This window comes from Onychomys torridus, chromosome 18 (assembly GCF_903995425.1).
Source record: "Onychomys torridus chromosome 18, mOncTor1.1, whole genome shotgun sequence".
NCBI lineage: Eukaryota > Metazoa > Chordata > Mammalia > Rodentia > Cricetidae > Onychomys > Onychomys torridus.
This window is the reverse complement of record NC_050460.1, coordinates 57,205,862-57,220,147: the sequence shown is the minus strand read 5'-3', so window position 1 is coordinate 57,220,147 and position 14,286 is coordinate 57,205,862. Positions and strand designations below refer to the sequence as shown.

Here is a 14,286-nt window from a genome sequence, read left to right as displayed (position 1 = left end):
TCTGGTTCAGTGTCTATTTTGAACCCATATCTGAGCCCTTCCCATATTTTTGTTTCTTGCTCATGTGTTTAGCGCCATCTTTGGTACTTAGAGTGGAGTCAACATTTTTAAAATCCATATCTGACACCACTGAGGTTTTATTTCTGCCTTTTGTCTGACTACTGATGCTTAGCTATCATTTTTCCTGAGGACTGTGACACAGATACAAAGTCTTATGAGGCTGGGGAAGGACGGTGCCATCTATAATCCCAGCACTTTGAAAGTGGAGGCAGCAACATATGGATTCCAGGCAAGTTGGGCTACACGCTTCAACAAAAGAAAAGCAGATTGTATAGAAGCCTCTGGAATCCCGTGCGGCCTAAAGGGTGGATGTGTTGGCTTTTGCAGTTTCTTCCCCAAGACCACATCCAGTTCCCTGGCTCTAGTTCCAACCTAGAGCTCCCACGGGTCCTGTGATGTTGGCCAGCAAATGTAGGATTCACCGCCAAGTCTTTAGGCAAATGCACAATGAGAAAATTGTCTTTGCATTTTTTGTGGTCATAACACTATCTGTGATCGAATTAATACATAATGGTAAGTGTTTACTTTCACAATTGCCAGAGGCATGATCTCATTCCACCAAAGAAAAACACAGCTTCTTAGCCATGGACAGGCGGGCACGTTAAAATCCAAATACTTTAAGTACTGAGAACAGACGTCTGAAGAAAAGAAGACAACACGGGAAACAGGTGGTTGTTAGATGGACACGCATTTTTGGAGTTTAAAAATGAAGCTGTATGCTGAAGATGAACGTTGGATGTATCAGTTTCTGTTCCGCCGCTGTGACAAATACCATGCCCAAAAGAAACTGAAGAAAGCTCACTTTGGCTCACGGTTGCAGAGGGTTCGAGTCCATAATGGTGAAGGAAGCATGGTGGCAACAGCTGGAGCAGAGAGCCAAGAAATCACAACTCCAACCACACACAGAAAGCAGAGACTGAACCAGAAGGGGATGAGGCTGGAAGCTTCCAGTGACATACTCCCTCTAGCAAGGTGCCACATCCTAAAAGTTACTTAACCTTCCCCCCCAAAAAAACGACCACCAACTGGGGACCAAGTGTTCAAACACATGAACCTATGGGGAGGGGGGCATTCCTCATTCAAACCACCACATTGGCTGTAGGTATCTGCCCAGAAAGATGGAAACTGGTAATGGTCAGGAGGAAGGGTGGCAGAAATGGGTATTCCACCCCCTCTGCCCCCACCCAGATTCAGGGAAGAATTTAGTGGGAAAAGCCACCAGAATAGAGGCAGAGAGTGAAGAGGGGAGAGTGAGGTAGCCAAACCCGTTTCTTGCCAGTGGTGGAGGGGACCCTAGGTACAGGAGCAAAGCAGCAGGTGCCTGAGCCTGGAGAAAGAGGGTCAGGCAGGGCGAAGACTAGGGGAATTCAGGGCCCCATCCATTCGTGAGCCACATCGGATCCTGTAACTGAGAGGGGAAGTCTGGCCTAGGGGAAGTCTGTTCCTGACAAACAAGGTCAGGAAACTTCTAGGGCTGCACCAAGTCAGACGGCTAATTCAGCTCCTTGAGTGAATACAGACATCTTGGGTGGTCTGCCCTTCCAAGTGGAGTTTGCAGGAACAGGGACATGAGCCCTCCAGGGCTTCAGAGGGGTTCCTTTGAGAACTGCTTTGTGTTTTCAGAATTCTTTTCCTAAAAAAACAACACCAGCTTACTTGGGGGGGGAAAAGGTGTGTGTGTGTATGAGTGTGTGTGTATCCGGCTTTAAAATGGCCGGGGTAGGGGTAGGGGCCACTAGAGAGAGCTGCAGTTTGAGCCCCCCTACCCCCTCCTCCCCGAGCGCCCCGACAATGTTCCGTTTTCTGTGGCAACCTCTACTCAGGTTTGATAGCCAGCCTGCTATTGCTATCAAATTCTGGAAATGTCACCACAGACTACTCCAGGCCCCAGCTATCTTTGAATTGCAACTCAAAACTATCAGAGTAAGTAAGCCTGGTGCAGTGGCAAATGTCTGTAGTTCCGGCACTTGGGAGATGGAAGCACGGGGACCATGAGTTCAAGACCACTCTGGGCAACACATTAAGTTTGAAGTCAACCTGGACTACATGAGACCCTGTTTCAAAAAAACCCAAACCAACCAACCAAATCAATCAATCAAACATAAAAATTCCCTGCAAATCCAGGCAGGGTGGATCTCACCTAGAGTCCCAGCTATTCGGGGAGCTAAGGCAGGAGAATCAATGGAGCCCAAAAGTTTGAGACCAGCCTGGGCAATATAACAAGACCCTCAGTGTCCAAAATTGAGTAAATAAATAAATAAATGGAAATAAAACTCCTAGGGAAACATTCCGGTCCCCCATGTGGGCCACAGGTTACAGCTATTCTAAAAGATTCAGATAAAGCCAGTAATCAGTGTTGGACCATCACTGTGGAAGATGTCGGGAGGGGGGGTAGGGAGAGAGGGAGGGAAAGAGAGGAGGAGGGAAAGGAAGAGGGAGGAGGAGGGGGAGGAGGGGGAGGAGGGGGAGGAGGGGGAGGAGGGGAGGAGGAATGTGCTGTGACTGATCCCTCAACCATGCCGCTCCGCCTTCCAGATCTCACGGAGTGATGGGGGAGATTCAGTGTTCTCAAACGACCTTCTCTACACGGGGCAGCTGGACCATAGACAGTTCTCCCTTAAGGCAATGTTCCTAGCAGCCTGAAACAAGCTTTACCCATTGGAGGGGGATACCTCAGAGAGCAGCCTCTAAGATTCCCTTCCGCGGTAACCGAGAGCTGGGAGCTGAGCCTTCCAGTTTCCTGCCAGCCGAGTCCACAGCACCCTCACTCAGTACAGCAAAGTAGAGTTTGGCTATTTCCGGGTCTGGGTGGCACTAAAGTCCTGGGCTGGAACCTGGGCTGGATCTCTGGCCCCAAAGCTCTTTGGAACAAACCGTCCGTCCCTTTCCCGCCCCCCCAACCCCCCCATCCCCTACCCCCATCCCCCACCCCCATCCCCCCACCCCCCACCTTCCATCCCCCTCCACCCCCCCCCCCCCCCCCCCGAGTGCGTGCGCACTTCAGCCCTCCTCTCGGTGCAAAGTCCTTCCGAGCAGCTCCCTCCAAAGATTAAAAGGCGTCAGCTGTGCAGGAGGGGAAAGCTGGAGCTTGACCCGCAGAGGCTGTGGACCCCTATTAGTGGAGTCGCCTGCACTTAGCGCCTGGCTTATGCAGTCCATCCACACCATCTGTGCAGCTGCCGCCATGGGCTTGGAGCTCTACCTCGACCTGCTGTCGCAGCCCTGCCGCGCCACCTACATCTTCGCCAAGAAGAACGGCATTCCCTTCCAGATGCACACCGTGAATATAATCAAAGGTTGGGCCAAGCCTGGTACCCGTCCACCCCTAGACCATGTCAGTCCTTCACCCATTGATGGGTACAGTCCCACCCAGTGCCGACCACCAGGGGATGCCCTCTTTGGAGTGGCCTTAGTTCAGAGCCCTCACTAAACTTGAATTCTGATCTGACAAGGAAGATAGGGTGGTACTTTCTGCCCTGGGGCGTAGGGGAGAAAACGATTTGCAGAGTTCCTCTGTGCTTTGAAAACACTTAGATTTACAAAACCCCGGAGACTTTGCAAGGGAAGAGACGTAAAGCTGAGCCACCTTTGTGCTGTTGGTCCGGGGCCCACCTGGGTTTTGGCCGCTTCGACCTTGCTCTGGGAGGGGGCTCCGGTTACAAAGAAAGAGAGTGAACACACAGAGGCACTACTGCCTGAGACCTTGAACACATTTTCTGGCTTCTTCCTTCCCAGGACAGAACGTGAGCGAGCAATTCACCCGGGTGAACTGCCTGCGGAAACTTCCTGTCCTCAAAGACGGAAACTTCGTGTTGACCGAAAGGTGCAGCTGTAAATCAACGCAGAGCCTAAACCACCTCCTCATGCTTCCTGTGGGTGGGGTGAGGTGGGGGGGGCATGGCCCTGGCAGATACCCACCCCAGACCGTGAGGGGATGTGGCTAGAGCAGACTGGGAATGAGGCAGGGTGACTGGAGATTGGTCCAGCACGTTCCAATCCCTGTCTGGTTTCTTCTGCTGGACCCCTCCCCCCCCAACCCTACCCCTGAGGCCTCGCCACTGTGACTGAGAAGTACTGGAAGGCGACAAGGGGACATTTGTCCAGGGTTAGACAAAATGTAGATTCAGTAACAGAGGCTAGGAGGAGTTTCTCCTGACTTCGCAGATGTCCCCTGTCTAATCTACTCAAGGCGTGGTCCCTGGAGACCAGGGAAAGTGTCAGGTCTCCAGGTGCCAGCGGGTTCTCCCACTAGAGTCTAGTGACTAAACAGAGAGGACTAGAGGTCTGTCAGGTGGCTATAGAAGTGATGGCTGGTGGGTAGAAACCGGAGCACGTGGTTCCCCTTTGGCATGTTCAAGCCACTCCATAGATGTATGCCTATCTCACACAGGTTTCAAGGCCCCAGGGAGCTTTATCTAAACTGTGCAATTTCAGGCAATTCACTTCAATGGTTTGAGCATTCGCTTCCTCACATGCAAACAAAGGATGGAGTCTCTATCTCATAGAGTGGCTGCTGGGGTACCATGAAGATGACGCCTCAAAGGGCAGAGAGCAGGTCGTCTGGCCAGGGTCCAGGGTCCACAACACCATAGGAAGGGGAGAGTTGGAGACGTAGAGCTCTTGCCGTGCATGTGCGTGCGTGCGTGCGTGTGCGTGTGCGTGTGTGTGTGCGTGTGCGTGTGTGTGTGTGTGTGTGTGTGTTTGTGCGCGCGCGTGTGTCCCTGTCCCTCGGTTGCACGGAAGAAGAAAGATAGTCCGGAGACAGGGATAGAGGATTGAGACTAGAAGGGAATCCTTCAAAAGTAAGAATCCTCGAGGCCCCACTGAAGAACGGGGAAACAGCCAAAGGTCCTTACCGTCCCCCTTCTCATGGTCCCCAGCTCAGCCATCCTGATTTACCTGAGTTCCAAGTACCAAGTGGCAGACCATTGGTACCCAGCTGACCTGCAGGCTCGTGCCCGAGTCCATGAGTACCTAGGCTGGCATGCTGATAACATCCGTGGCGTCTTTGGAGTGCTCCTGTGGTCCAAGGTGTGCAGGGTCCTCTGGGGAGGGGTCGAACCTTGCTCCCCCTCCCACCTCCCCATAAGAGTCAAGGTTACACACTGAGCATTTCATTCTGCCAGGTGTTGGGGCCACTCATTGGGATCCAGATTCCAGAGGAGAAGATGGAACGGAACAGAAAGAGCATGGTTGCTGCTCTGCAGCGTCTGGAGGAAAAGTTCCTTGGGGACAGGGCTTTCCTTACTGGCCAGCAGATGACCCTGGCTGATCTCATGTGTCTGGAGGAGCTGATGCAGGTATGAGATGGGGGGGGGGGGTAGAATAGTAACTAAGGGCAGCATCCTCCTTCTCACTGCTCTAAGTTAGAGGCACTGTAGCCTGGGAAAAGCCAGAATCACAGAGGGAACCCCTGAGTGACTTGCTTCCTGCCTGGGTGGGAGGCAGCTTCTGGTTACTGGAATGGATCAAGCTGCCCTGGACCTCCCGTGGCGCTGTGTGCACAATGCCTATGCTGAGTTGCCAGCATTGGAGTCTCATTAGCTCTCCAACTTTCACATTTTTGTCCCTGCAGCCAGTGGCTCTTGGCTATAATCTGTTTGAGGGACGGCCACAACTAACAGCATGGCGAAATCGGGTGGAGGCATTCTTGGGTGCCGATCTGTGTCAAGAGGCCCATGGCACCATCATGAGCATCCTGGAACAGTCAACCAAAAAAGCACTACCAGTGCCCCCTCCAGAGGCCCACCCCGGCATGCAGCTTCGAATTGCTAGGATTCCCTGAGTGGTCTGACTAGCAGGGAAGTTTCATGTCGTTTCTTGGTTCGTTTTATCTTTTCTGTTTGCCCCAGGCCTTTTCCTGGCTCCCTCTCTGGCTCTGGGAGGAGCTTTGCTCAAAAGAGACACCAGGTATCCTTAGCATACTTCTCTTGAGGCACAGTATACACAACCAAAAAGAGGCCAAAATGAATAATATGCTAAAAACCAGTAATACAAAGAAAAACCATTCAAAAGTTAGCATACATCTGTATTTTACTACAATAAAAGGTCTGGCTATTTTAAGAAATAAAGAGTTATTGGTTTTATTACATTGTCCTATAATATGCCTGGACTAAAATTATGTCTCAGTAAACATTATGGATAATCAAAGGAAAGTCACGGATAACAAATCCATATAAAATTATCACATAGGCAAAAAGATAGCAAACAACAACCCATTTAGGGATATAGATGATCCTTTACAAGACTTGGTATTTGAAGTATAGGACACAAAAGATTTCTTTGGGCAAACACCCCTGTCTTCCCAGAGAGTTTCCCAGTAACAACAAACAGTGGGCTTTATCTACCTTGTTATGCAAACCTCCATGTGTGTCCACCAGAGAGAACTCACAACAGAAGGGATTTAGTATAAAGAATTCAAAGGTCAACAAGATGGATCAGTCTTATAGCCAAAGCTGATGTGGGGTGACATTTTGTTTGTGATCTAACACATAAAGCCTGCCTGAAGATCAGAGAGCAAGGATAAGCCACTAGTTAGCCTTGGAGGCCAGGCAGTGGTGGCACACTGGTGGCTGGCTGCTCTGCTTCTCTGGCCTTTCAGCATTTACCCCTATTATCTCACTCCAGGTTTTTATGAGTTCGGGCTGCACTGATGACCTATGTTCAATCCCCAGAACACATAAAATTCATAGAATTTAACTATATTAAAAAGTTAAAGGCCCCTCCCTACGGCTGTAATAGAAGCAGACCACTGCTAGCCAGAGGATCGGCCTGAGGAGCTGCTACAAGTTGTGCAGGGATCCAGGGTTGCAGCTTTTGTGTGTGGTCACTCATGCTGGGGACAGGTTCTTTTCAGTAATGCCATGGCCTCTGTGTCATCCATGCTTCAGTAAGGAAGCCCAATAAACCCATCGTCACCAAGGTAGCCCCGGGTAGCACCATTTCTTGGGTCTGTCATCAATGTCCTGTCTGTTTTGAACAGATACTTGCTCATGTCTCCTCAGGAAGTCAGTCAATGTGAGTACTGTGGAGAGGGCATTGGTTCCCACACGGCTTTATGAATCAGGGATAGGCCCTGGCTGCTAGACAGTGGTTCAGGCTGTAGGGCGTGGGGACAGGGGAGGGCAGGGAAATCTACAAACTACCACTGATTTTAGCCCCTCAGAGGAGGAGAGAGGCTAGCATGTGAGGGTCCTCAAGGCCATTGCTATGTCCCAGTCCATTATTAATCATAAATACTGGATCTGCCCCCATATGAAGGCCAATGCAGGCTGACATGGTTACTATGTCCAGAACATTTTTTTTTAAATGTCCTATGAGGGGAGGTCTAGGGCAAAAGACATAACAGCATGGGCACCAGGAGGTGCAGGAGAGGGGTCCAGATTTCGTTCATTTTTCCATCGCCTGCTGACAGGTGCTGACTGCCTATCTACAAGGAGAGCTGGGCAGGTAGGCCACCATGATCCCAAGCTGGGGTAAGACATAATCCCTGAATCCCCTTGCTAGGTAACCCCAGCTGAGCTCAGAGCAGCCACACCAGCCTCCTTTTCTCTTGCCCTTCATGGGCTGCCACTCAGTTTCCTTCCTGTCCCTGACCGTCAGCGGTAGCATCCCCCTAAAGGTCCTCTCAGATCATGCACCTGTTCCCTGCCCGGGGAAGGGCCTCAAGAGGGCTCAGTGATGTATACCTCCCCTTTGCTAGTGTCTGAAGAATGTTGGTGGGACAGCTGTGGCTAGTGGTTTTTCGATCACAGAGCCTTCAGGAGGTTCTCTCTCCAGAAAGCAGGCCACACTCCCACACGGCTCACTCCAGAATTGATGAACGACACTGGCTGTGACTTTGCAGCTAATACTACTCTGCTTTCTGCTGCTGTGACCGTGACCATGGTAAAGACCATGACCAAAAGAAGCTTGGGGAGGAAAGGGTTCATTTCATCTTACAGCTTGTGGCCCATCATCCAGAAAAGACAGGGCAGGAACTCAAAGGCAAGAACTGAAGCAGAGGTCATCGCGATACACTGCTTGGTCCTCTCATGGCTTGCTTAGTTTGATTTCTTATATTACCCAGGACCCCTTGCCCAGGGACGGACCTGCCCACAGAAGCATTTTCTCAGCCGAGATTCTGTCTTCCTAGATGACTCTAGCTTATGTCAAGTTGACCCCGCCCCCCCCCAAAGAAAACCAACCCCCTAACTAGCGCATAGATCTTGTCTTAGTGAGGGTTTCTATGGCTGTGAAGAGACACCATGACCACGGCCACTCTTATAAAGGAAAACATTCATTGGGGCAGGCTTACAGTTTCAGAGGTGTAGTCCATTATCATCATGGTGGGAAGCATGGCAGCGTGCAGGCAGACATGGTGCTGGAGAGGGAGCGAAGAGTTCTACATCCACATCTAGATTAGCAGGCAGCAGGAAGAAAATGCCACACTGGGCATGGCTTGAGCATCTGAGACCCCCAAAGCCCACCCCCAGTGACACACTTCCTCCAACAAGGCCACACCTACTCCAGTAAAACCTATAGGGTCTACAGGGACCACCACAGGCCTTACCCAGAGCTGATTACTGTTCCTCTATCGTTAAGCCCAGCTCCCTGATATGCTGACACAAAAGAACCCTGACGTTTATCTAGTGCCTTTCTTCCATGTGACTCTTGACATGTAGACCAGACCATTGATTTTTGTCTCCAAGACTCACTCTGTTGAATGGAGGGGTGAAGCCAGTGAGGGAAGGAACAAGTGCCTCTCTGTTCCCCTGCTCTTAGCCCAGTTTCTCCATTTTGTTTTCCTGTGGCACTAACTGCCCATGCTCCCTTCTCCTCTTCCCCACAGGACTGTGGCAAATCCAAGGTCTGTAAAGGGCCACTACCATGGGATGGGGCTAATGTGCCCAAGGGCAGTGTGGGTCAGGGGCTTCTGGCACCTCTGAGCATGCTAGACCAGGACCTAGATTCCCACCCACAGGCCTAAGTGAGTCGCCTCTTGCTCAACTGGCCCTGCTTGCTTTCACGAGGCAGATTCTGTTTGCCTTGGTTCAGGGCCAACTCTGGCTCCTAGCCCAGGCCTTCCTTCTCTCCTGTGGAACAGCCAGTTGATTGTGTTCCCCATGGTTTCCTGAGCAGAGCCTATCCTTGGAGAACCAAGGGCCTCAAAAAGTTTCAGCCCTACACCTGTATCCTGGTTCCTCATTCCAGGGGCAGTAGCCACAATCCTGAAACTTGGTCACCGTGACTGTCTTAGTTAGGGTTTCTTTTTTCTTTTTCTTTTCTTCTTTTCTTTCTTTCTTTCTTTTTTTTAAAAAAGATTTATTTATTTATTATGTATACAGTACTCTGCCTGCATGTGTCCCTGCAGGCCAGAAGAGGGCATCAGATCTCATTACAAGTGGTTGTGAGCCACCATGTGGTTGCTGGGAATTGAACCCAGGACCTCTGGAAGAGCAGTCGGTGCTCTTAACCTCTGAGCCACCTCTCCAGCCCCTTAGTTAGGTTTTCTATTGCTGTGATGAAACACTATGACCAAAAAACAAATTGGGGAGGGAATGGTTTATTCAGCTCACACCTCCATATCACAGTTCATCATCAAAGGAAGTCAGGACAGGAACTCAAACAGGGCAGGAACCTGGAGGCAGGAGCTGATGCAGAGACCATGGAAGGGTGCTCCTTACTGATTTGCTTCTCCTGGCTTGCTGAGCCTGCTTTCTTATAGGACCCAGCCCAGGGATGGCATGACCCATAATGGGCTGGGCCCTCCCACATCAATCACTACTAAAGAAATGCCCTGCAGGCTTGCCTACAGCCGGATCTTACCGAGGCCTTTTCTCAACTGAGGCTCCCCCTCTCTGAGGACTCTAGCTTGTGTCAAGTTGACATAAAACTAGCCAGTGTGGTGACCTTGCTTGACACTGTCAAGAGTGACAAAAGGTGTATGTGGGGGGTCTTCACTCACCCACTCAAGTCCTGAGCTGTTCCTGACAGCATGGATGATATCATCCCCACACAATGTGAATGTGTGTGTGTGTGTGTGTGTGTGTGTGTGTGTGTGTGTGTTAGGGTGGGGTGTCCATCTCCCAAAGTCCTACCCACCGATAGGCTTCAGATCCTGTGAAAGCCATGGGGAAGGCACTGCAGTCCCTTTTCATAGGACAAGAAGGTGTGGGCCAAAGGATTACTCTTACTTTCTCAGGTTTCAGAATGGGGGTCTTGCCAGCTTCCTGGGAGGTCTTGGCTAGAAGCCCAGGAAAGCCCAGGTGATGGGCTTTCGGCCAACCCTTACTCAGTCAGCATGTTCCAGTACAGGTACCAAACCCTGGCTTCCTCCGTATCCATGAACTGTCCTCCAGGTCTACAGAGACCCTGCCCACAGCCCAGTCCTCCACACCACAAGTGCCCAGGCAAAAATAGGCCCGGGAGCGTGACCATGAGCACGCTGAGAGTGTATTGCATGGAGGGGCCAAGTGACCAGTCTTGAACATCTGAGATTTCCATGGTGCCAGTCCACAGGGCAAGGCTGCTTCCCTCATGTGGAATGAGGATACTACCTGGAGAGAATGAGGCCCAGCTAGAGGGCAGACCACGGCTGCTGCAGGTGGAAAGGGTGAAATCTGGGGTCCGGGAAGAGTAGAAGGAAACATTACTGGCAGTAAGATGTTGCAGGAAGGGTGGAGGTGCATCAATAAAGATGCTGCACAGAGATAATACAGTATTGATGTCCCTCCTCCGGAGGCAGAGCTGTGAAGAAATCGGTTAAATGTTTGGATGTGAGCAAAAAGATCAACTCAGCCCCCATAGTGTGGGAAAAAGATTTCTAACTCCCTTTCTGTTTGACGGTTAATCTTTTTTTTTCCCAAAAAAAATTTCTTCCCCTAGATTGATTGATTAATTATGTGTACAGTGTTCTGCCTGCATATAGGTCTGCACGCCAGAAGAGGGCGCCAGATGTCATTACAGATGGTTGTGAACTACCATGTAGTTGCTGGGAATTGAACTCAGGACCTCTGGAAGAGCAGCCAGGGCTCTTAACCTCTGAGCCATCTCTCCAGCCATTGATGGTTAATCTGGATTGTCAACTTGACTGGATTTAGAATCATTTAGGAGAGACAGTTATGGGTGAGTCTGTGAAGGGATTTCCTAAGTACAGGTGGCTTAACAGATAGGGTCCAGGACAGTGGATAAAGAAGAACGTGAGAATTTGGCTCTGATCCCTGGCTGTGGATATGAGACAAGCAGGTCATATTCCTGCTGCCTTGCCTCCATGCCTTCTCCATTTTGATGGCCTTTGCTCTCAACCCATGAGCCAGAATTAATATTAATCTCCTTCTTTAATATGTTTCCATCAGGCATTTTGTCACAATCAACAGAAAAAAAATATCACTATGGTGGGTGGCAGCACATGCTTGTAGTCCCAGACTTGGTGGGGTGGAGAGGCAGAGGCAGGTGGATCTCTGTGAATCTGTGGAAGTCTGGTCTACATAGGAAGTTCCAGGCCAGCCAGTGCCACAGAGTGAGACCCTGTCTCAAAAAACAAACAAAACAAGAAAAATTAGCTATTGTACCTGGTCATAGCACAGCCATCCTTCTGTACCTAAGCCACAAGTTCCAGGCAGTGGTATGGTGCTATTTGATCTACAAGCTGTGCCCAACACATTAATGAATACTTGGCATACAGAATGTCACCACCATGTTGCCTGCCAACAACATCCACTTGTACAAAGGAAGCCTCCTCAACTCTGTCCTTCAGAATGGGGCAGGAGCTGGGACTGCCAGTGATGGAAGGTACCACTTGGTATATACAGTGCCTCCTTTCCATTGCCCTGAACAGACATCATCAATCCATCGCTGCACTCTTTCCTCCAAGAATCCATTGCCCTGAACAGACATCATCAATCCATCACAGCACTCTTTCCTCCAGGCATCCTCAGAAGCCTTCTAAACATTGAGCCCCAGTGGGCATCACTAATTGTTGGTGGCAAGGAAGACAGATAGAGGAGATCAAGGAGACTTGTGAGGACCCTAGATGAGCTGCTGTCCTGGCCCAGGGTCTTCTACCCCTCCCACTGAGGAAGTTTTGGGTGATGCTCAGGTCCAGTTGCTTTGAGAAGACTGACTCAGACCTGCAGCGACGAGGTCTGTGGCTAGGACCTTCCTGGCTACTGGGTAGGTCTCCCTGGTAGGTATGAGGGTGCTCATGGAACCAATGTAAGAGAGGCCTTCATACCTGCCTGCCAGCAGCCGTGGGCTATAGCCTCTCCAAAGCATGACCTCCGTTGGCTGGTAGGCCCATGGGAAGGTGATGCTTGAAGCTGAAGTAGCCCAGGAGGTCCACAAGTTCATACTGGAGCCTCAGGTGCCGGGGATGTCTTCCTGTAGGCTATGAATGTGTTGCTATGATTGATTGATAAATAAAACGCTGATTGGCCAGTAGCCAGGCAGGAAGGATAGTACAGGTGGGATAAGCAGAGAGGAGAATGCCGGGAAGTGGAAGACTGAGTCAGGAGATACTGCCGCCACAAGAAGCAAAATATAAAGCACTGGTAAGCCACGAGCCACGTGGCAACTTATAGATTAATAGAAATGGGTTAATTTAAGATATAAGAACTAGATAGCAAGACACCTGCCATGGCCATACAGTTTATAAGTAATATATGTCTGGGCAGCGGCAGGCCTGGGTGGGACTGGAGAAAACTCCAGCTATACCCAGGGAACCCATAAGGCTTGGCACGACTGTCCACTGGCATAGAAGCTGGCACAGCAACTTCAGGAGTTGTTCATTGAAGGGGAAGGAGCTTGCTTTCTGTCCTGTATGAGACTGTCTGTCATGCAAACATGCTCTGAGCTCTCTCCTGATCCTCAGTCTCGAATTATCCTGTAGAAGCCAGCCCTAGAAAGACAGAGTATCTTCCAAGATCATTGTCATGGTCAACCTGACAAGATCTAGAGTCACCTAGGAGACATGTCTCTGGCCATGCCAGTGAGGGATTGTCTTGACTGGGTTCATTGAAGTGGGAACACCCACCTTAAAGTAGGTAGCACCATTTTTGGTGCTTGAGTCCTAGACATCAAGAAAATAAATTCGACTATTGGCAGCATTCACCACTCTCTTGTTCCTGATCCCAGAAGCAATGTGACCAGCTGCCTCAAGACCCTTCCCCTATTAGGACTGTCCACCATGATAGACTATGAGACTAAACAAATCTCTCCTTCCCTATCTTGTCTGGCCAAGTATTTTACTGCAGCAAAGAGGAAATTAACTAATATAACCATAAAGTCTAAAGCCACACTATGAGCTCATCATGCATCTCCAGCGACTTTCTTCCCCAGCTGCCAGATGCACAGTGTGATCTTTGTTTCTTTATTCAAGGCCAGGGAGTTTCTGGGCTCATGCATGGTAAAGCCTGGTGGGCCACACTCTGAGTCCCCTCGATGTTGCCCCTTTGTGCTCTGATCTCATCCAGCTTGTTAGCTTTCCATCACTACAACAAAATGCCCTAGACAGTTAACTTATAAAGAAGAAAGGGGAGCTGGAGAGATGGCTCAGCACTTAAGGGTATGTACTGCTCTCGCAGGGGAACAGGGTTCAGTTCCTTGAACCCATGTCAGGCAGTTCACAACCACCAGTAACTCCAACTCCAGGAGATCCTATGCCCTCTTCTGAATTCCATGGGCATCTTCATTCATACATGTTTATACCCCCCCCACACATATACATAATTTTAAAATAAATGTCTAATGAAAAAAAAAACATTTTATTTTATGTGTATGGGTGTTTTGCCTGCATGTATGTCTGTGTACCATATGCACGCCTGGTGCCTTCAGAGGCCAGAAGAGGGCATTAGATATTTTGGAACTGGAGTAACAGATTGTTATGAGCCTTCCTGTGGATGCTGGGAATGGAACCCAGGTCCCCTGGAAGAGCAGCTAATGCTTTTAACCATCAGGCCATCTCTTCAGCCCCTAAAAAATTTTAAAGGAAAAATAGGTTATTTTATCTTAAAAATTTAAAGAGCTAGAGTCATGACTGGGTGGACATATTGCTTTCAAGTCTCTGGGGGTGGGTGTTAGAAATGGTGGGCAGTGCATGTGGCAGAGAGAACTGTTGACCTCATGACCAGGAAGAAAAAGAAGAAAGAGGAAACTACCATTCTACAGGCCCCTTCAAGGAAATGTCCTCCAATGAGCCAACACCTTCCACTCTTTCGAGAAAACTACTAGGGATGGAGCCTGGGCTTT

At 49.9% G+C, this 14,286-nt stretch overlaps 1 protein-coding gene across 1 annotated transcript; it reads left to right on the top strand.

The window, feature by feature from the left end:
- The first annotated feature begins 3,040 nt into the window (after positions 1 to 3,040).
- On the top strand, positions 3,041 to 6,154 carry LOC118569711 (glutathione S-transferase theta-2-like). The gene is made up of 5 exons (XM_036167904.1): positions 3,041 to 3,356; positions 3,796 to 3,883; positions 4,941 to 5,091; positions 5,187 to 5,360; positions 5,636 to 6,154. The coding sequence occupies exons 1-5, from the start codon at positions 3,209 to 3,211 to the stop codon at positions 5,843 to 5,845; spliced, it is 771 nt and encodes a 256-aa protein (XP_036023797.1). The 5' UTR covers positions 3,041 to 3,208; the 3' UTR covers positions 5,846 to 6,154.
- The last annotated feature ends 8,132 nt before the right edge of the window (positions 6,155 to 14,286 follow it).

What these genes read in the sequence shown, in the direction of transcription:
- LOC118569711 (XM_036167904.1), top strand. Translation starts at nt 3,209, where the DNA reads ATGCAGTCCATCCACACCATCTGTGCAGCTGCCGCCATGGGCTTGGAG. An exon ending in AACTTCGTGTTGACCGAAAG is followed by an intron (nt 3,884 to 4,940) that starts GTGCAGCTGTAA and finishes CATGGTCCCCAG; the next exon opens with CTCAGCCATCCTGATTTACC. An exon ending in GTCTGGAGGAGCTGATGCAG is followed by an intron (nt 5,361 to 5,635) that starts GTATGAGATGGG and finishes TTGTCCCTGCAG; the next exon opens with CCAGTGGCTCTTGGCTATAA.